The sequence below is a fragment of the Ceratotherium simum genome, chromosome 7 (genome assembly GCF_057802395.1).
Source record: "Ceratotherium simum simum isolate JZ-2026a chromosome 7, ASM5780239v1, whole genome shotgun sequence".
NCBI lineage: Eukaryota > Metazoa > Chordata > Mammalia > Perissodactyla > Rhinocerotidae > Ceratotherium > Ceratotherium simum.
Genome location: NC_141906.1, coordinates 53,679,400 through 53,703,043, shown reverse-complemented (window position 1 = coordinate 53,703,043; position 23,644 = coordinate 53,679,400). Strand labels below are relative to the sequence as shown.

The following is a 23,644-nucleotide window of genomic DNA, read 5'->3' as shown; positions in this document are numbered from 1 at the left end:
AACAATACTTATATGTGGTATACCGCAAAACTAATAAAGCCTTCTTTGATGTTTCCTATATTATAGCTTTAAACTCAAAATTATCATACTTCCTTATTTTAACCTCAGCTATACAGTTACTATTGATCTTCTTATCAATCTTATGATGAAAGTATAACTTCTGGTGTTTAATCTAGGAAAGACAGCTACTCTATATAGCATTTGTTCTTGTCTATTTTATCAAAATTACTCAGAACAGCAAAATATTTGTTTTCCCCTTCTTAGATAGAGAAATTTGAAGTTTATATAACTAATAAAAGTTTTAAGATAAATAGCTAATGTTTATGACCCCTGCTCCAAAAGATCTGATTGCAGAATATAGTAAAAGAATTAACTTCCGGTTCTTGATCTTCACACTCTCTCCCAACATCATAGTAACTTTCTTCTTAATAGCACAAATTAATGACTCATATTAAACAATATCTAAACAAGATTAATTCATTAAACAAGATTAATTCATTAAACAAGATTAACTGTGACAGAGCTTTATCTTTAGTACTTATATTTGCCAATCTTTCCTCATCCATATAAATAGAAACTTTTAAGGGTAATTTGGAAAAATTCCTAAAAATCATATTACATTAAGGAGAGAACGCCTGACTATAAAATTGAAAGTTAAGTATTTCAAAATTGTAATACAAGTCATCTATTTAAGTGTATATAGCCCCAATGACACAAAAATATAACAAATGCACATATGTGTAAGCTCTGGACGACTATATGCTAAACTGCAGAACCAAAGAAATGAGAGCCATAGCCACCAGTAATTAGTGCATAAAGTTGAAGAATAATTTAAGGTACATAAAAGGATATTTTGAGTTGATATTCATTTTAAAATATTATATTAGAGAAAATCACAAGTATGTGTGTACGTATAGATGTATATATATAAAATAATTATTGTTAAGATAAATTGTGAAGATTATATTTACAAAAATAAGTAAGCTATTAAATTCATTCATACATTAATGTGAATTTCTTTCTCAGTTTATATTAAGTGTCATTTAGGATTCTGAGGGAAGTGAGACTTTGGTAGAATGTCAGACATTATTTGTTGAATTCCCATCAGCCATATGCCTATTCCTATTCCTTTCTAACAGAACCCCAATTTTGTTCACATATTGGTAGCAAAGCACGCGAGCAGTGGACTCAGCTGCAGGAGATGAATCACAATTAATCTAATCAAATTCCCCTTTGAGTAACTGGTTTAGTGGTGGGCAGATGACCCAGTTCTAGCCAATAAGTCTCGATAGGATGTCTGTGGGGTCAACTTCTGGATAAAGTTTTCTTCCTTAATTTAAAGAAAAAAAAAAAAGCATGTCAGGAGAAACTCTCCTTTTTCCTAATTTTGGATGTAATTATGTGAGAGTCCGATGCCGGCAGCTTCAACAGCCATCTTTGGACACTAGGGGACAAGAAAGAAAATAAAACCTAACCCTCTGACACTGGCTGACTAGAAAGATGGAGAGTTCAGGGCTTTGAGGACATTCCTGAACCACTGATCAACCAAACCTAGAACTACTTTTCTCCAGACTTCTTGTCATGTGAGATAACATATATCTGTTAAATAAGTCACTTTTTGTTTATTTATTTATTTTTTGTGTGTGTGTGAGGAAGATCAGCCCTGAGCTAACATCCATGCTAGTCCCCCTCTTTTTGCTGAGGAAGACCGGCTCTGAGCTAACAACTATTGCCAATCCTCCTCCCCTTTCTTCCCCCAAAGCCCCAGTAGATAGTTGTATGTCATAGCTGCACATCCTTCTAGTTGCTGTATGTGGGACTCGGCCTCAGCATGGCCAGAGAAGTGGTGCGTCGGTGCGCGCCCTGGATCCGAACCTGGGCCGCCAGCAGCGGAGCGCATGCACTTAACCGCTAAGCCACAGGGCCGGTCCAGTCACTTTTTGTTGAATACCCTGTTACTTGGAACCAAAACATATCCCACCTGACATGGGTATAAAAAGCAGGTATACATTTGTGGGTGATCCATACATCTGTGGAGGGGCCTGAATAACCCAAGCATTGTATGGAGCACTGGATTCAGAACCTAGGAGAGTATGTCGAGAAGGTCAGAGAAGTGACATTTGTGTACTCACATCAAGTGCCAACTTTCACCTACAATCATCCCTTTGTACATACAAAGAATTTGAGTTCTCAAAGCTGTATAAACAATATAAAATTCCAAATTAACCAAAAGGTAGGTCTGAGTGGCCCAACATGCCTTTCTGAATGTGCTCATATTGCCAGGGCCTCAGATCAAGTAAATGTTACTACACTATTCCATGAATCTTGACAACTACCCCACACTTGGAACTGTAAACAATAGAGAAACATAATGTGTAAAGTGAAAATAGCACTAGATTTAAAATCAGAAGACCTAGTGGTGAGTTCTATTAATTACTAGGTAATTACACCCGGTGGCGTAGCGGTTAAGTGCGCACTCCGCTTCGGCACCCCAGAGTTCGAAGGTTCGGATGCCAGGTGCGCACCGATGCACCACTTGTCAGGCCATGCTGTGGCGGCGTCCCATAGAAAGGAAAGGAAGATGGGCACAGATGTTAGCCCAGGGCCAATCTTCCTTGGCTAAAAGAGGAGGATTGGCATCGGATGTTAACTCAGGGCTGATCTTCCTCACCAAACCAACAAAAAACTGGAAACAATCCAAATGTTCATCAACAGGTAAATGGATAAACAAACTATGGTATGTCTATACAATGGGTTACTACTCAGCAATAAAAAAAAGGAACTAATGATACATACTACAATATAGATGAATCTTAAAATAATTATGCTGAGTGAAAGAAGCTAGATGAAAAAAGCATACACTGTATCATATAAAATTCTAAGAAAGAAAAACAAATGTAGAACACATTCAGCATCCAGATCTTCATTTCTAATATAATTTTCCAAAAAATGGCTGATAATAGGATGGGAGCAGGAAATAGACAAGATGAGTCTGGAGTATTTTGTAATGCCAGAAAGCAAGACAGTGCTCAAACACATCACATACACACACACACACACACACACACTCACAAGCTCCCAATGCCCAAAGCTGGAACAACTTGAGCAACAAAATAAAGTGTATTGGATTATAACCCAAAGTATAAAATAAATATCCATGAGTCCAAACTGATATAAATAAAAGACAGAATAAATTAGTAAATGGGGGAAAAGAGGTAAATCTCCCATGCAGAAGAACTCCAAATAAATTATGTAGATACTGCACCCTAAAGGAGGGAGAGCATAACTCCCTACTCCCCGACAATCCCTTAAGTGTAGGCTGCTTAGTGACTTCCTTCCAAAGAGTACAGGATGGGAAGAGGGGGAAAAAGAGTAACCGTGCAGTGGAAAAACCTGATAAATACTACTCCAACCTGGAGCTCAAGGTCAACATCAACAGGGATAAGTCACATTGACAGTATGCACCCTGGATACAATGTGATGAATGTGGCACTTCACCCCTGTGATTTTCCTCCCCAAAACCCATAACCCCAATACAATCATGAGGAAAACATGAAATTCCAATAGAGGGGCATCCTACAATATGCCTCACCAGACTCCTCAGGGCTGTCAAGGTCATCAAAATCAAGGAAAGTCTGAGAAACTGTCATAGCCAAGAGAAGCCTAGGAAGACACAGCAACAATGTAATGTGGTGTCCTGGATGGGATCCTGGGAAAGAAAAAGGACATTAGGTAAAAACTAAGGAAATTTTTTTGTGTGTGTGAGGAGATCAGCCCTGTGCTAACATCCGCCAATCCTCCTCTTTTTTTTTTTTTTTTTTTTTTTGCTGAGGAAGACGGCCCTGGGCTAACATCTGTGCCCATCTTCCTCCACTTTATATGGGACGCCGCCACAGCATGGCTTGCCAAGCAGTGCGTCTGTGCGCGCCCGGGATCTGAACCAGCGAACCCCGGGCCGCGGCAGCAGAGCGTGCGCACCCAACCGCTTGCGCCACCGGGCCGGCCCCAAAACTAAGGAAATTTGAATAAACTATTTCTATTAGCTAATAATAATGTACTAATATTAGTCAATTAATTGCAACAAATATATCATATTAATATAAGATGTTAATAGGGGAAACTGTATGCAGAGGATATATGGGAACTCTCTCTACTATCTGCTTAATTTCTCTGTAAATCTAAAATTGTTCTAAAACGTAAAGTCTATTAATTAAAAAATTAAAGCACTTAGTCCTAAAAAAAGTGTGTATAATTTGTTTAATAAATCAGATATTATTTTTTTAAAAAAACTAATGTATAGTGACAGAAAACAGATTAATGGCTGCCTAAGGATAGATGGGAAGTGGCAGGGGTGGGAGGGAATAGGAAAGAGCAATAGGAAAGGATTAAAAAGTGGTATGACATAAATAAAGATGAAATCGTGCCATTTTCGACAACATGAATGGACCTGGAGGGTATTATGCTAAGCAAAATAAGTCAGACAGAGAAAGACAAATACCATATGATGTCACAGATATGAGGAAAATAAACAAACAAACACACTCACAGATGTGGAGAACAGATTGGTGGTTACCAGACGTGAAGGAGCAAAAGGGATAACAGGGTACGGTGATGGATGGAAACTAGACTTGTGGTGGTGAACACGATGCAGTCTATACAGAAGCCGAAATAAAATGATGTACGCATGAAATTTACACAACGTTATAAACCAAGGTGACCAATAAAATAATAACAATAAAAATTTTAAAAATAAAAATAAATGAAAAGCAGCATGAGGGAACTTCTGGAGGAAAAGGGTATATCTAGCATCTTGTTTGTGGTGATGGTTTCACAGGTATATACATATGTCAAAACGTAACAAAACATACATTTTTAAACGTATGCAGCTTATTATTTGACAATCATACCTTAATAAAACTTTTTTTCAAAGTATAAACAAACAAAAAAAAACTTCCAAATTTGAATTCTCTTCTCCAAAAGTAAATAGACTTCAGGAATATTTGGAGTTAGCCCCATCACACCTGACTTGAACCAGTGGTTTTGTTTCACTCAGAGATCCATATATTTGGAAATTCCTGTGCTGCCAATGCTAATAGTCACCAAGAATCAAATTTCATGGCATAATGGTGATTTAGGACATGCTGGGCACCATTATTATTGTTTTTCCACTTCAAGATTTTCAACCTTATGGAAATAACCTAGTCAGACTGTATGGCTTGAGGGAATTTGTATAACCAATCAAAATTAAGCCAAATATAGTTTGTCAGATTTAAAATGAGGTCGAGAGCCAACTTTATGGCTACAGCAAACTGGAAACCAAATTCCGAGCCATCTGCTATTTAAAAATCACACTCCTAAGAAGGCTGGCATTTGATGGCCTGGGTTCAAATCTGACTATGCTACTTACTATCTTTATAACACTGGGCAACTCTGTGCCTCAGTCTTCTCAACTATGAAATGGAGATAATAGTACCTACTTCATGGGACTGTTGAAGGATTAAATAAATTAACACATGTAAAGGTCTTAGCAGACTACCTGGCAGTGCTGTCCAGATTCTACAAATTCTACAGATTCTATGGCACTAACCAGCAGGGAAATGTAAATCAAAACCACAATGAGATACCACTTCACACACTAGGAGGGCTATAATAAGACATAATAACAAGGATGTGGAGAAATTGAAAAGCTCATATACTGCTGGTGGGAATGTAAAATGTGCAGTCACTTTGGAAAACAGTCTGGCAGTTCCTCAAAAGGTTAACCCTAGAATTACCATATGACTCAGCAATTCTACTCCTTCCAAGAGAAATGAAAATATATGTTCACACAAAAACCTGTACATAAATGTTCATAGCAGAATTATTCATAATGGCCTAAAAGTAGTAACAACCCAAATGTCCAACAACTGATAAATAGATAAATAAAATGTGGTAGAACCATACAATGAAATACTATTTGGCAGTAAAAAGGAATGAAGTACTGATATGTGCTACAACATGGCTGAACCTTGAAAAGAATATGCTAAGTGAAAGAAATCAACAAAAAAGACCACATATGGTACAATTTCATTTATATGAAATGTCCAGAATAGATAAATCCATAGAGAAGGAAAGCAGATTAGTGGTCACTGGGAGGTTTGGGGAGAAATGAGTGACTGCTAACGGGTAAGAGGTTTCTTTTGGGGGTGATATAAATCTTCTAAAATTGATAGTGGTGATGGTTATATAACTGTGAATATGCTAAAAACCACTGAACTGTACACTTTAAAATGAGTGAACAATATATGTGAATTATATCTCAAAAAAGCATATTAAGTGGTTTAAAATGGATTGGAAAGAGGAAAGGCTGAAAGTAACAATAACAGTATTAACAATAATAAATTAGTTCACCTCTCTAGCCTCATCCCCTTCCATTCCCAAATTTACTCAATGCTGTATCTATAATGGCCTCCTTGCAGTTCCCATATTATGTCTTCCTGTGAACATAGTATATCTGCTTCCTGGAATTCTCTCCACCCCTCCTCTACCTGCCTAACTGCTTTATATCTAAAATTAGTCAGTCAGAGTACACTAATTGCTGGAACAATCAATTCCAAAATCCAGTGGCTTAACATAAGGAAGTTTATTTCTCACACATGGAGACCCTCCCCAGGTGATACAGGGATCCAGGCTCCTTCTTTACTTCTGGCTCTGCCCATCCTGGAGTCTTCCACTGTATTCGCTGAGAGAACGTGGGAGCATCAGCACAGATAGGACCTTGAGGAATATTCCAAATGATTAATTCCGTTTTGAACACGGTATATTTAAGACGATGTCAAGATACCCAACAGTCTCAAGTTCAGCAGAGAGATTGTTAGTTTATGACTGTATATCTCAAATATATTACAATGCTCCCTCCTCTCTCTACCATATCTTCATGAAGAAAGAGGTGATCTGCTTTAAAAACTCAAAGATTATTTTTTAAAATAAGAATATTGAGGGGAGAAAATACTATTCACCATCTCTATCGAGGATCTTACGATGTAGCACAGGAATAGGCTGGAGCTAAAGGAGACTTTCCTTAAAGTGCTATTTATTAAAAATTGGAATGCATTCCTTAGGACAAATCAAGGTATGGCACACAACATCCAAACTTCCCACGAACGTAGAGAGGCGTTATCAACTGTCTTCCACTCCCAAATTTCTCTGCCACATTGGGGACTGTTCAAGAGGAGCAGGACATGTTGGTTGTAGTAAGAGAAATTTGAAAGTACTCACTTTTATGGAAATCATAAAAGAGAGAATCTCTTTTATTTTATTTAGAATCATCCTTGATGCATTTATTCTAAAAGATCATAAAGCCAAATATCTTCCTCTTTGTTAAATCTTTACAAAACTAAAATTCTGAAAAGTCAGCCTAGAATCCATTCGTTTTTCCAGTTAAGATTGGGCATAATTCTTAGTGGGTAGCACAAAATCTAATATGCTTATGAAGTTCCATCCCAAAACACCTGCTATTTAGAGTGGAGCTCAGACTAGCGGTTGGGAATACCAACTCCAGAATCTCAGACCAGGTCCATAATTGGGGTAGGGAGGGGCTTTGGGCGGAGCCTCCGGATGGGGAGGAGGCGTCCTTAGAAAGCTGTGGGACCAGTCCACGGCTGTCACAACTTGAGTTAAGCCTTGTAGTATTTGAGTGTGCGAGGATCTGGTGTGTGAGTGGCATTCTCAATGAGAACTAGTTTCACTTGGCACTTGAGTGGAATCTGCAACCATAGGAGTTTCGCCCTCCCGGACTCCGAGAAATGTGAGAGCTGCAGAGGCGACTGTCGCCAGCTACTCGGAGCCGGCAGAAACACTACTGTTCTTGAGAAAGGGCTCTACCGAAAGGTCAAAGTAGCCCCAGGGTTTTAGTGAGAAGGGAAGTGAAACGCAGTTAGGGATTGGGAGCTACATGGCATGCACGGGTTTGAAGCCGGAGAAAGAGTCGGGAGCTAGAGCCGCGTGTAATTACTTTCGAAGCCGCCGCCACTCGAGTGCCGGACTTGTGAGTACTCTGCGTCTCTCGTCGTCAGACTGAAGTTGGAGAACTCTCCCAGTTAGGTGACGAGATCCTACAACTACCCTCTCCTCCCCTCCCCACTTGCCTCAGGGACCCGACAACTGCCACCCTTCCCCTGCCTACCGGATGCAGGGCAAGGGCAGTAGCTGACCGGCACCGCCCCCTTCCGACCCAGGAGGTGGAGAGCCCCCCCCGCCGGTCCAGCCAAATTCAACACCTATTTTCTCTCCCCGTTGCTCCTATATTCCCGACACCTCCTCCTCCTTGCCCTATCCCTCCTCCCTAGAGACAGGGGAGGAGAAAAAGGAAGTTCAGGTCGTCATGACAGAGCTGAAGGCAAAGGATCCCAGGGCTCCCCACGTGGCGGGCGGCGCGCCCTCTCCCACCGAGGTCGGATCCCCTCTGCTGGGACGTCCGGACGCTGGCCCCTTCCAGGCGAGCCGATCCTCCGACGCCTCGCCCGTAGTCTCGGCCATACCCATCTCCCTGGACGGGCTGCTCTTCCCTCGGCCCTGCCAGGGACAGGAGCCCCCAGACGGGAAGACGCAGGACCAGCAGTCGCTGTCAGACGTGGAGAGGGCGTATCCCAGAGTGGAAGCCACAGGGGGTGCAGGCGGTGGCAGCTCTAGACCCCCAGAAAAGGACAGCGGACTGCTGGACAGTGTCCTGGACACGTTACTGGCGCCCTCGGGTCCGGGGCAGAGCCACGCCAGCCCTCCCCCCTGCGAGGCCACCAGCCCTTGGTGCCTGTTTGGCCCCGAGCTTCCTGAAGACCCCCGGGTTGCCCCCTCCACGCAGGGCGTGTTGCCCCCGCTCATGAGCCGGCCAGAGGGCAAGGCTGACGACAGCTCCGGGACGGCAGCTGCCCATAAAGTGCTGTCCAGGGGCCTGTCACCGTCCCGGCAACTGCTGCCCCGGACCTCTGGGAGCCCTCGTTGGCCTGGGGCCGCAGTGAAGCCGTCTCCGCAGCCCGCTGTGGTGGAGGTGGAGGAGGAGGATGGCTCCGAGTCCGAAGACTCCGTGGGGCCACTTCTGAAGGGCAAACCCCGGCCTCTGGGAGGCACGGCGGCCGGAGGAGGAGCCGCGGCCACCGCTCCTGGGGCGGCCGCAGGAGGCGTCGCCCTGGTCCCCAAGGAAGATGCCCGCTTCTCGGCGCCCCGAGTTGCCCTGGCGGAGCAGGACGCGCCAGCGCCGCCCGGACGCTCCCCGCTGGCCACCACGGTGATGGATTTTATCCACGTGCCCATCCTGCCGCTCAACTCGGCCTTCCTGGCCGCCCGCACCCGGCAGCTGCTAGAAGGGGAGAGCTATGACGGCGGGGCCCCGGCTGTCAGCGCCTTTGCCCCGCAGCGGGGCTCGCCCTCGGCCACCCCAGTTGCCACCAGCGACTTCCCCGACTGCGCGTACCCGCCCGACGCCGAGCCCAAGGACGACGCGTTCCCGTTCTATGGCGACTTCCAGCCGCCCGCCCTGAAGATCAAGGAGGAGGAGGAAGGCGCCGAGGCCGCCGCGCGCTCCCCGCGGCCGTACCTGGTGGCGGGTGCCAATCCCGCTATCTTCACGGATTTCCCGCTGGCGCCGCCGCCTCTGCCTCCGCGAGCGCCGTCGTCGAGACCCGGGGAATCGGCCGGGGCGGCCGCACCCGCCAGCGCCTCTGTCTCGTCTGCGTCCTCGTCGGGGTCGACCCTGGAGTGCATGCTGTACAAAGCGGAGGGCGCGCCGCCCCAGCAAGGCCCGTTTGCGCCGCCGCCCTGCAAGGCGCCGGGCGCGGGCGCCTGCCTGCTGCCGCGGGACGCCCTGCCCTCCACCTCGGCCTCCGCCGCCGCCGCCGCCGCCGCCGCCGCCGGGGCGGGCCCTGCGCTCTACCCGCCGCTCGGCCTCAACGGGCTCCCGCAGCTCGGCTACCAGGCCGCCGTGCTCAAGGAGGGCCTGCCACAGGTCTACCCGCCCTATCTCAACTACCTGAGGTGAGGGCCCGGGGCGGGGCGCGCCCTGCGCGTCGCGGGAGTGGCGGTCCGGTCCGCTCGCCGCCGCCAGCTCCCGGCCCTCCGCGCCCGGCTCCGGCTCCCCCGAGGGGCGGCGAGGGGGTGGGGGGTCGGGCTGGCGCACAGGGGCAGTGTGGCTTCCTTTTTCTTCCCTCCTCTCCTCACTTTTTGGGGACGTAAGGGGGGCGCAGAATTTGCCGTTCTTTGGAGCGTGACTTCCCGAGAACATTTTTCTAAACTTTAGAAATCTGCGAGCTTCCCAGGCAGGACCAGCCCTAATTTAAAATTTGCGGCGTCACACTAGGTCCGCTGGGGCCCCGCGGAGCCGAAAAGGTGCGGCGTGGTGGGGGCTTTATAAAATGCTTCTCTTCTCTGAAGGATATTTCCTGGGAGTGTCTGCTTTGGAGAGGAGACGTTAAGGCACCGGGAGGGGAGGCACTTGACATAGGGTAACCGGCCAGAACCGAAAGCAGTGCCATCTTAGGGGTCTGGACACTTGACTCAATTTTCATACGAATCTCAAGATTAAAATTAATTTTAAGGCTAATATTTTTAAATTCTGGATTTAAACATTAATCACTGCAGTGCACTGTATTCTAATATTGTTTCGGATTCGCTACAACTTTTTTCGTACCGGTTTTCAAAAACATTTTAATTTATATATTGAAGTAATGGAATTTTAAAGGAAAAAAGAATGCTCCGTTTGGAATCTTATGCGCTGTGAATAGGCACAAAAGTGTCAGTATATTGAACAATACTTTATATGACAAACACATATACTTGTTTAAGTAAATAGTCATTGCAGGGTTGAGTTTTAAAAACTCAAAACAAAAACTTTGCTAAGTACGATTGAACTCTTAAAGCAAAAACCATGTTTATCGTTACCCAGCATACAGGAAGGGGCATAACATCTCATTTGACAAAGACTTAATTGGTTCTAAATAAGAAGTTTTGTAGAAAGATTTTTTTAAACCAGTGGACCTTAGCTTTCCTGAACGTAAAATTATATATTAATTGTTATTCTTTCATGTTGATGCTACTGATGAACGGCTAATAATTTGCAAGTCTGATGAATCCACTAACAGGTAGTACACCAAGTTTAGTTTGCATGTCTTTCAAGTGTGTATATATACAGTTCTGTTTTTTAAATCCCCTTTTGCCCTGTCAATTCTGGGTTAAGAAAACTTTAGTATTAGATAGTGGTGCACCTAAAAATAAATGGAGTACTTTGTTTTGCATTTCAAGGCCGGATTCAGAAGCCAGCCAGAGCCCACAGTACAGCTTCGAGTCATTACCTCAGAAGATTTGTTTAATCTGTGGGGATGAAGCATCAGGCTGTCATTATGGTGTCCTTACCTGTGGGAGCTGTAAGGTCTTCTTTAAAAGAGCAATGGAAGGTAGGTTCCTTTCCCCTGATCCTTTATCGTTGGCTTAATTGTAAATGGAGACCATCTAATATTTTATAGATTTTAATTATCCCTTGCTTCTTCTAAGAAAGTTATATTTCCATATAAATTAAAATATATGATGTTTTAACAATATGTTTTTATTTATAATACTCAAAATTGAATGTGGTTGGATATTATAATTGCATAGTTCTTGACTAACACTTTTGATAATATATACAAGTAATACTAATCTTGGGAATAATGCTGCTATTATTTATTAACTGTTTAGCTTGAAGAAACAGCTTTGTTCTAGTCATATTTTTATATTTCTATTATATATATAATACATATTATATATATTAAATTTAAAATTTCAACCAAAAGAAAAATGGTAAAAGTCGTTAAAATTATGTATATTTACTTGTATGTGTATATGTATATATATGATGGAGTTATAAGTTTTCTACATGATTTTGTCTTTTCCCTACATGCATATTTATGTAATACTTATATAATGGTAATTTGAAACAAATTTTTAAGTTCTCTTTTTGTTTAGTATATTTTTCTAAGTGTATAAGGGGATAGGAGTAAATAATTTAAAGCAAATGAAAAATTTGGACATCAACAGTAATATAATTTCTAAAGAAGTATTTTGCTTTAAATAAGACTTTGTATTTTTAAAATCATCTAAGTTACATATTTATCAAATGATTTTGGATTGACTTGCATAGTATATTTCAGACTTGAACTTTCGTAGAAAATATTTTTTCATTTCTTTCTGTCTACGCTAAACTCTAAGCAGTCAAACTCATTTATATTTGAAGATAAAAGTGCATTTAAAAATCATTTCACATTTGAATTCACACAATAAGTGTATTTTATAACAAGCTGAAATGAGTTTAGGGTTCCCTCTGTAGTACTGAGATCACACCCAGACAAGGAACCAAAGATCTGAATGTCTGCTTTTTTGCTTTCTGTTCGTGAGTTTTCTCGTTGCAAGAGCCCTCTACTTACTAGTAGGAAAAGAGGGAGTGGGGAATTTTTACCTTAAGAGGGCTTTCAGAGGAGTTTGACATGTATATTTAATGCACATTTACACCAAAAGAATATTAACCTAAAAGACATTTAACAAAATAATTCAGTTTCCCTGTGGATGCCTGACAGGTGATTCTTTACAACTATTATGCCTTCTTGATCAAAATGATTCCCAACTACTTATTAATTTGATCAAATTTGATCAAAATGATTCCCAACTATTTATTAATAGTATTTGTACTCTTTCTACTGAAATTAATTCTTCATAAAAATATTTGCTTTTTATATTTTCAGAATATGATTTTTGTCCCACAAAGGATGAGTGTATTTAACTGATGTTCAACGTATGTATTCAGCTTCAGGGAGGTTTCATTGCATTTTAAATTAATTGAAGCACTGTGAAAAGAGGGTTCTTGAGAAAATGGAACAACTGAAAGTGGCCTTAACTTTCCCATTGACATCATTTAGTCGTAGTTGCAGATGGAAGTTCATTGTGTGGAAGAGTTGATTCTCCAGTGCGTAATTGGAGTTACTATTCCCATCTGACTTTGGTTCTGGTTTCTTGAACATTCCCTTCTGCATTAATATGATTTTCTTCATTCTTACAGTCTCGTTAGAATAGTATAATTTTATAAGTGAATGATCCCCTTAGAATTCCCTACAGGCTGGTTTATTCTAGCCCAGATCCCTCTTTTTACGAGATAAGCAAGTCTCGAAGACATAAATTTGAGTTTCCAAAGAGCACACAACTACTTACTAACTGATTGTTAGTCAACATAGGTTAGATATTATTTAATTACGATGCTTATACATCAGAGATGGTGTTCACAAGTAGATATATGATAAATGCTATTTAATTCTCAGAAGTTACTTCAAAAAGTGCATATACAGGACTAAGAGCACTCTAACACAAAATACAAGCTTTTTCACATCATTATTATCAGAATAACATCCAAAACCATAAACGATGTCTTCACAGATTTACTCTTGGGGATCACTTGTTGGACCCCTACTTTTGGCATCGTCCTGTTTTTGGTCTTGAGTAGTAGAAATGAAGCACTCTTATTTGGCAACGTTTATAAAGAGGAACTTAAGATAGATGTTGATAAATCATTCATGAAACTAGAGCAAGATTACAAAACTATATAAGTTCGTTAATTCAGCAATTATGATATACCTCTTATATTTAGATTTGTGCCAAACATATTTTTTCCCTGACTTCACTTCTCTCTGCCTTAGTTTATAAAATGAGGATAATAGTAGTTACTTCTTAGGGTTGTTATAAAGATTAAGTGAGTTAATACAAGTAAAACATTTAAAAGAATGCCTAGCATATTGTCAGCTTCAGTTGGTGGTGTTTTCACCTTCAAGGAGCATAGAGTTGAGGAGGTAACAGATATGCATGTGAAACAAATATGCATGTAAAATAGAGATTCACACTAAATGCCCAGATAAGCAGTTCTGTAAAGTATGTAAGATTTGTGTGGTTTGTGAGTTTGTGTGTTGGACAGGGGAAAGGTGATTATAGAATGGAATGCATATGTTCTAGAATGATGGGAGAAGACTTCATGGAAGATATGAACTTTATTTGGTTATTAAAGGACAAGTAAGATTACTGATCTCTGGACATTGAGGAGAGCTTTTAAGTGTATATGTTTAAAGAAGAGTGAAGAGATTAAGATTAGATTGACTAAGACTTGAAGATTCATATTCAGAAGTGGTTAGAATTAAAGTTTGGGAAGTTAGAATGTTAGTATATGGATGAATTGGGAGAGAATCAGTGATTTAAAGCAAGAGAATAGAGAGAAGGTTCTGGGAGTTTTCAATAGTGAGGAAGGTGATTGGAAGGACTTTTATAGTTGGAGAGAAATACCAGGTTTGAATCTCAGCGTAAAGTAGGGCTGTGTGATAAGCTGGTTCAAGGTAGAACTATTTACGGATGCCAGTATGTCCAGAAGTTGAAAGTCAATAGTCAACAATATGAATATCAATGTTTACCAAGGATAATAATGATAATAATGCCATTTAGAGTTCTTTCTATGCGCTAGTGACTATGTAAGTGTCTTATGGGTCTTAACTCATTTAATCCTTGTAATGTAGATATTATTATTACTCTCACTTTACAGATAAGGAAACCAAGGCCCAGAGATGTTGAATTGCCTTAATTACAGTTAGGGAGTGGTGGAGTCAGGATTCAAACCCAAATGGTGTGACTCCAGAATCCATGCTCTCAACCACTATACTTCCTTTCTCATAATAGGAAATGTGGTTTAAATTTCGAAGAAAAACGATAGAGGGTTGGAACAAAAAAGTGTGAGCCAAGTGATAAAACAAACATCTAGGAAGGTAAAAGTGAATCCCAAAGGAGAATGCAAGACCAAGGGTGATTAGAAGTATGTGAAAGAAATGGATAGATGATGTTAACTTCACATTTAGGGCAGCAATGAGAAGACAGTCAGGGACCAAGAGCCAGTTCCCCCACCTCTCCTCCAAGATAGGAGTGGGAGATGATAAAGCCTATAAAGAAGTCACCCAGGAAAACTGGGTTTCTCTTGGTATGAGACAGAAGAGAGAAGAGGCAAAAGAAACCACTCTGGAAGTGAGGGTGTGGGGGTAGGGAGAGATGATCTTTCTTAAGCTAAAAAATGAATCAGCCAAGAAGCAATTGGTTGAATTGTCCACTGCATTCCTTTACTGAGACTTGGCAGGAACCAGGAAGTAATCAAGAATTGCCTTGATACCTTTCAAGCAGGTAAAGTCATAATGACCTGCCAGTCCTATAAATGCAGACTAGTGACCTGGTATTAAGAAGGAAAGGATCATTTCTCATTGGTTTACCTCTGTATTCACTGTAACTGGCTCAGTTATGTGCTAGGAATATACTAGACATTCAATAAATAACTGTTTGCTAAATGAATCAATCATCATAACTGATGATGCCAAGCTCTTATTCTTTGGATGCTTTACAGTGTGACAGCATTTGTAGTGAATACATTTGATGGAATATGGTTGGACAAATATTGTGATACACTTGAAACATATTATTTAGAAGACAGGCTAAGTACGTATTGATGGATTTTTAATTATATTACATTCTCATTTTTTCTAGCTTTATTGAGGTATAATTGACAAAATTGTGAGCTATTAAAGAGTACAATGTGATAATTTGAGATACATATACATTGTGAAAGGATTCTCCCCATCAAGTTAATTAACATATCCATCACCTCACATATTTGCCTCTTTTTTGGCAAGAAGATTTAAGTTCTACTCTCTTAGCAAATTTCAATATGCAATGCAGTGTTAGGAATTATAGTCACTATGTGATACATTAGGTCCTCAGACCTTATTTATTTTATAATTGAAAATTTGTACCCTTTTACCAACCTCTCCCTATTTCCCCCAGCCCCTGGCAACCGCTTTTCTACTCTCTGTTTCTATCAATTTGATTTTTTTTTTTATTCCACATATAGGTGATACCGTGTAGTATTTTTCTTTCTCTGTCTGGCTTATTTCACTTAGCATAATGTCCTCTAGGTTTATCTCTTTTGTTGTTCTTGTTCATTATTAATTAACCAAGTATTTATTGAGCACCTGCTCTATGCCAGGCACTATGCTAGGTGCTAATTGAAAAAGCAGTAAAACAGGACAGATCTAGCTGGCTACAGCCCTAGTGGAATTGATATTAGAGTAGAAGAAAGGGACATTCTATCAATTAGCATGCATATAAGTAATTATAGATGTGCTAAGTGATTAGTTTTTGCAATGCCTGGACAACTAGAGAACTGACCCATCTGTCAGAAGCTGGGGATGGTGGGAAAAACCTTTTCTGGAATTAGAGAGACACCATGATAAGTAGACCACAGAGGAAACCGGACAGAAATGAAATATTTTTATGAATAATGTATTTCTTTCAAAAGTTGAGTAGAGTTGGTATCATAGACTAAAACTGAAAATGGATTTGGTAGCATAGTTCTCCCTGGTATGGCTTCCAAAATAGAAATAATGAACATTCAAATTTTTTTAAGAGTTTATTATTTTTTAGTGCAATTTTAGTTTCATAGTAAAATTGAGAGGAAGGTACAGAGATTTCCCATATACTTCCTGCCCTGACACATGCATAGCCTCCCCTGTTGTCAACATCTTTCACCAGAGTAGTACATTTGTTACAATTGATAAACCTACATTAATCTATCATAATCTCCCAAAGTCCAAAGTTTACATTAGGGTTTACTCTTGGTGGTGTACATTCTATGGGTTTGGATAGATGTACAATGACATATATCTATCATTATGATATCATACCGAGTAGTTTCACTGCCAAAAAAATCCTCTGTGCTACACCTATTTATCCCTCTTTCCTCCCTAATCCCTGGCAAACACTTATTTTTTCACTATCTCCATAGTTTTACCTTTTCCAGGAATGTCATATAGTTTCACTTAGGCATATGCATTTAAGTTTCCTCCATGTCTTCTCATGGCTTGATAGCTTATTTCTTTTTAGCACTGAATAATATTGCATTGTCTGAATGTAGCACAGTTTTTCCACTCACCTGCTGAAGGACATCTTGGTTGCTTCCAAGTTTTAGAAATTATGAATAAAGCTGCTGTAAACATCCATGTGCAGGTTTTTGTGTGACATAAGTTTTCAACTTCTTTGGGTAAGTACCAAGGAGTGTGATTGCTAGATCGTATGGTAAGAGTATATTCAGTTTTGTAAGAAACTATCAAACTGTCATCCGTAGTGGCTGTACTATTTTGCATTCCTACTGTCAATGAGTGAGAATTCCTGTTGCTCCACATCCTTGTCTGCATTTGGTATTGTCTGTGTTCTGGATTTTGGCCATTCTAATTGGTGTGTAATGGTGTCTCATTGTTTTAATTTGCAATTCCCTGATGACAGATGATATGGAGCATCTTTTCTTAAGTTTATTTGCCATCTGTATATCTTCTTTGGTGAGATATCTGATAAGGTCTTTGGCCCATGATTTAATCAGGATGTTTTCTTATTGTTGAGTTTTAAGAGTTCTTTGTATATGTTACATAACAGTTCTTTAACTGTTATGTCTTTTGCAAATATTTTCTCCCACTCTGTGTCTTTTTATTCTCTTGACAGTGTCTTTTGCAGAGCAGAACGTTTTACCTTTAATGAAATCCAGTTCCTCAATTCTTTCTTTCATGGATCATGACTTTGATGTTGTATCTAAAAAGTCATTGCCAAACTCAAGGTCATCTAGATTTGCTTCTTTGTTTTCTTTTAGGAGTTTTATGGTTTTGTGTTTTACATTTAGCTCTATGATCCATTTCTAGTTAATTTTTGTAAAGGGTGTGTGTCTAGATTCACTTTTTTGTGTGTGGATGTCTAGTTGTTCCAGCACCATTTGTTAAAGAGACTGTCTTTGCGCCATTGTATTGCCTTTGCTCCTTTGTCAAAGATCATTTGACTGTATTTATGTGGGTCTATTTCTAGGCTTTCAATTCTGTTCCATTGATCTATTTGTTTACTGTTTCACCAATACCACACTGTCTTGATTACCATAGCTTTATAGTAAGTCTTAAAGTCAGGTAGTGTCAGTCCTCTAACTTCAATATTGTGTTAGCTATTCTGGGTCTTTTGCATCTCCATATAAACTTTCGATTTACTTTGTCAATATCCATAAAATAACTTCCTGGTATTTTGATTGGGTTTGCATTGAATCTGTGGATCATATTAGGAAGAATTGACATCTTGACAATATTGAATCTTCCTATCCATAAACATGGAATATCTCTCCTTTTATTTAGTTCTTTTATCTTAAGCAGGTTTTTTTGGTTTTCCTCATATAGATCTTATACATATTTTGTTACATTTATACCTGTGTTCATTTTTTGGGGTGCTAATGGAAATGGTATTGTGTTTTTAATTTCAACTTCCACTTGTTCATTGCTGATATATAAGAAAGCGACTGACTGTAGTATATTGGCCTTCTATCCTGCAACCTTGGTATAATTGCTAATTAGCTCCAGAAGTTTTGTCAGTTCTTTCAGATTTCTACGTAGAAGAGCATGTCATCTGCAAACAAAGACAGTTTCATTTCTTTCTTCCCAATGAGTATACCTTTTATTTCTTTTGCTTGTCCTATTGCATTAGTAGGACTTCTACTACAATGTTGAAAATGAATGATGAGAGGAGGCATACTTGCCTTGTTCCTGATCTAATGGGAAAGCTTCTTGTTTCTCACCATTATGTATGACATTAGCTGTAGGTTTTTTGTAGATATTTTTTGTCAAGTTGAGGAAGTTCCCCTCTATTCCTAGTTCATTGAGAGTTTTTGTCATGAATGAGTGTTGGATTTTGTCAAATGCTTTTTCTGCATCTTGTTGATATGATTATGTGATTTTTCCTTTTTAGTTTATTGATATGATGGAATACACTAATTAACTTCTGAATGTCGAACCAGCTTTGCATACCTTGGATAAATCTCATTTGGTTGTGGTGAATAATCCTTGTTATACGTTTTTGGATTTGATTTGCTAATATTTTGTTGAGGATTTTTGCATCTATGTTCATGAGAGATATTACTCTTTAGATTTCTTTTCTTGTAATGTCTTTGTCTGGTTTTGTATTAAGGTAATGCTGGCCTCTTAGAATGAGTTAGGAAGCATCCCCTCTGTTTCTGTCTCTGAAAGAGATTGTGGAGAATTGGCATAATTTCTTCCTTAAATGTTTAGTAGAATTCACCCATGAACCCATCTGGGCATGGTGCTTTCTGCTTTGGAAAGTTATTAATGATTGATTAAATTTCCTCAATAGCTATAGGCCTGTTCAGATTGTCTGTTTCTTCTTCTGTGAGTTTTGGCAGATTTGTCTTTCAAGGCATTGGTCAATTTCATCTAGGTTATCAAGTTTGTGAGTAAAGAGTTGTTCATAGTATTCCTTTATTATCCTTTTAATGTCCATAGGATCTATAGTGATGTCCTCTTTTTCACTTCTGATATTAGTAATTTTTGTCCTCTCTCTTTTTTTCTTAATTAGCCTGGCAAGAAGTTTATTGATTTTATTGAGCTTTGCAAAGAACCAGCTTTTGGTTTTGTTTATCTTCCTTATTGATTTCCTGTTTTCAATTTCATTGATTTCTGATCTAGTTTTTAAAATTTCTTTTCGTCTATTTTATTTAGCTTAATTTGCTCTTCTTCTTCTAGTTTCCCAAAGTGAAAGCTTAGATGATCGATTTTAGATCTTTCTTCTTTTCGAATATACACATTTAATGCTATAAATTTCCCTCTAAGCACTGCTTTTGCTGTATACCACAGATTTTGATAATTTGTATTTTTGTTTTCATTTAGTTCAAAATATTTTAAAATTTCTCTTGAGATATCTTTTTTGATTCATGTGTCATTTAAAAGTGTGTTGTTAAATCTCCACATATTTGTGGACTTTCCAGTTGACTTTCTGTTATTGATTTTTAGTTTAATTCCACTGTGGTTTGAGAGCAGACAGTATATGATTTCTATTCTTTAAATTTTTTAAGGTGTGTTTTATGGCCTAGGATGTGGCTTTCTTGGTGAGTGTTCTATGTGAACTTGAGAAGAATATGTATTCTGTTGCTGTTGGATGAAGTAGTCTACAGATGTCCGTTATATCCAGTTGATTGATGATGTTGTTGAGTTCAACTGTGTCCTTGCTGATTTTCTGCCTACTGATCTGTCCATTTCTGATAGAGAGGTGTTGAAGTGTCCAACTATAATAGTAGATTTATCTATTTCTCCTTGCAGTTCAATCAGTCCTTGCCTCACAAAACTTGGATGCTCTGTTGTTAGACACATACACCTTAAGGATTGTTATGTCTTCTTGGAGAGTTGACCCCTTTATCATTATATAATGTCCCTCTTGATCCCTAATAACTTTCCTTGCTTTGAAGTCTGCTCCATTTGTACATGCAAATTTTTATCGACAAATTTATTAATTATTTTTCCTGTCTTTAGAGCTCTTTAATGCTTTCTCCATCTTTTGTAGTCTACAAATTCTCCAGCAATCCTTTCTACCATAATTTCTTCGATTAATATTTGGGATCTTGAGAAGATAATTTGCCAATTTAATTTAATTTTCTCTCCAGTACAGTCTACCTATGGCAGTTTTCCTGTTACCCTAAAAACAAACATGTAGTAATTCACTGGATGTAACTTCTAAGCTCTATAAATAATAATAAATATTATTAATAATAGATAATAAATTGGATAATTTATTCTCAAGCTACAGGTCTCTCAGTTGAATATTTAGCAAGAGTAGTGAGCTGATTTTAACCACAGTTTTGCATTATGACCTATTAAAGTAAGCCTCCACTTTACTGAAAAAGAAATGGTTAGAAAGATAGCATTTGGTGTCATCTGCTCAATATTTGGTTATGTGGGGTTCTCAGATTACTAATGCTCCTTCAGAACCTGCATCTTAATGCCACTGCAAGAACCTGAGGGGGAAGCACTGGTATTAAGACTTGCTGATGCTACAGCTAGTGCTCCGGCTCCAGCCTTTGAGTTTTTGTACTTTAACTACTCAAGTAATGCAACAATACATTCTCCTTTAAAAAATTAAACCATTACCAATAAGGCTTAAGTCCTCTTTGATTAACACCTCTGATCTGTTTCCTTTCCTACCATTCTTCTATGCCTCTATCTCAGATTTTTACACGCGTATGTGTAATATATTGTTTTGAATATGTTTGTACGTAAATAGTATCACATATCATAATTTGTGTATCATTTCTCATCTTATTTTTTCATGCAGCAATGACTTGAAGCCCAGTATGTTTATGTCCTAGCTCGTTCTTCTAATTATTGCATAATACTTCATAGTATAAAAATCTTTATTAAGGCATTGCTATTACACCATTACTTGAGTAAGCATTTATTGCGCTTGCCTCCTTGGGTACATGTCTTGCTCCTCTTTCCAGAATATAATTGAGTATTTTGGTACAGCTCTAAGTGAATTAGATGATTAGCTTCCTTCATGATGCAAAAATGATTTAATTCATCAATTTATTCCCTCCCTTCCACATGTATTGACACTTACTACATTTAAAAGTTGCTTGTGCTGAGACTACAAAGATGAGTATATATGCAGTCCCTGTCTTTGACGTGCACAAAACCAAAAAGAAGAAAACAAAAACAAAAGAAAAATACTGTTATATAATTAGTGAACATGAGAATACTTTGATATGACTTATGCCAAAGCCATAGTGTTCAATTAGACAAATCTCGAAGGATTACAGTTTGTTCCAGTAACATATCCTGATGTTGTGTGAGAGGCTTATTCATTTAACAAACACTTAAGTACCCTTGACTATGACCCAGGCACTGTTCTAAGTGCTTTACTGTCTTAAGTCCTTTAATCCTTCTAAGAGTCCTGCAAGGTGGAGGTACTCTTATTATCTGTGTTTCACAAATGAGTATACAGAGAGGTCACTATAAAGTGTGGGGGCCAAGATTCAAACCCAGGGCTCTGACTCCAACTTCTGTGTTTTGTGTGCTTGTGTTCTGTCTCTCTAGATTGTTTTGTATTTGAACAAATATTAATTATTTTATAATTTTTCAGACAAACACATGATCTCTTACAGGAGACTGGTGTTCAAGTTGTGCTCCTTAACTCAGTCCCATTCCTTTTTCAGCCCAGAACAGTTCTGTTTTTGTGTGTTTATGTGGGTTACACTTCCACTTAAGATTTTATTTGAGCAAAGGATTCCCCGCCAACTTTTTTTTTAAATACTGCTGCATTATGACAGGAAGCCCTTAGGCCTCGATCAAGTATTTATTCAGGTACTTGAGCGAATCCTAAACAGTTTCTTCACTTTATTCGCTGATAGCTTTTTGACATCTGTGCAAAGATAGGATGAACATTTGATCAAGATATCAAATCCAGCTGTTCAGTATTCTAACAGAATGTCAGCATTATCACCTGAAAATCCCATCTGAGTTATAGAGCTCTAGCTTTGTCAGAAAAACAAAGTAACTCCAGGGAATCTTTCATCAGTAACTTCTTTAAAATATTGATTAAAATAATTGATACTTGAGACAGAAACTCCAAAACAGGCACATTAATCATTTGCCTTCCTGGGTTTTTAAACTTCATCCTCATTTAGAACATTAGAAAGTCACATTTAAAGTCTTAGATCTTCCATATCTACCTAATTTGTAGAAGGACAAATGAACACAATACCCTTCTTGTTGCTGGATGACCCTCATGTAATAAACTACATAATGCATACCTCACATAATTTATCAGTCTATTGTGTTTTCCTTTAAACTCCTACAAAGCAAAGAATTAAACTGTCATGCTCAATTTTTTTTTAATGTAATTAACTTAGGTTTTTGGTTTTATTCTCAACTGCTGCTATAGCCTCTGGTGTTACGTACTTTATATAACATTTTAAGGAATCATATAATTTTTTTCTTGAAGCATAGTACTCAATAATAATCTTTATTTCTTCAGAAAAAAATACTTCTAATGTTATTTTCTCTTTTATGGCAAAGTGATTTATTTATGAGGTTGAATAAAAAAGTAGTGAGTATGGACAATGAGTTCAAAACTATGCTGTGACATTTGCACGAGACAGAAAAATTAAAGTGTAAAAATAATGGTTATCATTTACTAAATGTTGACTTAAATTCAGGTACTCTTCTAATCTTTTCACATGTATTAACTCGTTTAATCTTCATAATTATCCCCTGAGGCAGGTTCTATTTTCCTAATTTTACAGATGAGGTTCATTCAAGTTACTGAGAAGTAGTGCAGAACTCAGTTCCTGGAGCCCATGCTCCTATTCTCTACCAGCTGTTTACTGCCTCTACAGTAGAAGGTACAGCGCTTGATTTCAAGGAGCTTGCAGTGCATGTGAAAGTGACTGATTAACCAACAACCTACAGTTTAGTGCCTGGTTAAATTGTGTGATGCAGACTTGGAGTGCTGTAAGAGAATCAGGGAAGAAAGTACCAATAGCTATCATTACGGACTGCCTGTGTGTAATAGAAACTGTGCTTAATGCTTTATGTTCATTATCTCTGTTCTTATTCCCATTTTTTAGGTGTGTGAGCAGAGACTCAGAAGTTAAGTAACTTACCAAACATAGTAGGTAGTGCTAGAAGAGAATATTTATTTTTGTCCTGTAATAGTTAGAAAAGTTATTGGAAGAAGTAGAATTTACTTACAACCTTTTAAAAAA

General features: G+C 39.0%; 1 protein-coding gene across 1 annotated transcript in view; it reads left to right on the top strand.

Moving 5' to 3' along the window:
• The first annotated feature begins 7,655 nt into the window (after positions 1–7,655).
• PGR (progesterone receptor) overlaps positions 7,656–23,644 on the top strand; it is a 74,183-nt gene continuing 58,194 nt past the window's right edge. The window contains exons 1-2 of the mRNA XM_004427411.3: positions 7,656–10,008; positions 11,272–11,423. Of these exons, the coding sequence (XP_004427468.2) occupies positions 8,363–10,008; positions 11,272–11,423 (1,798 nt within the window). The 5' untranslated portion in view covers positions 7,656–8,362. The remainder of the gene's footprint in view (positions 10,009–11,271; positions 11,424–23,644) is intronic.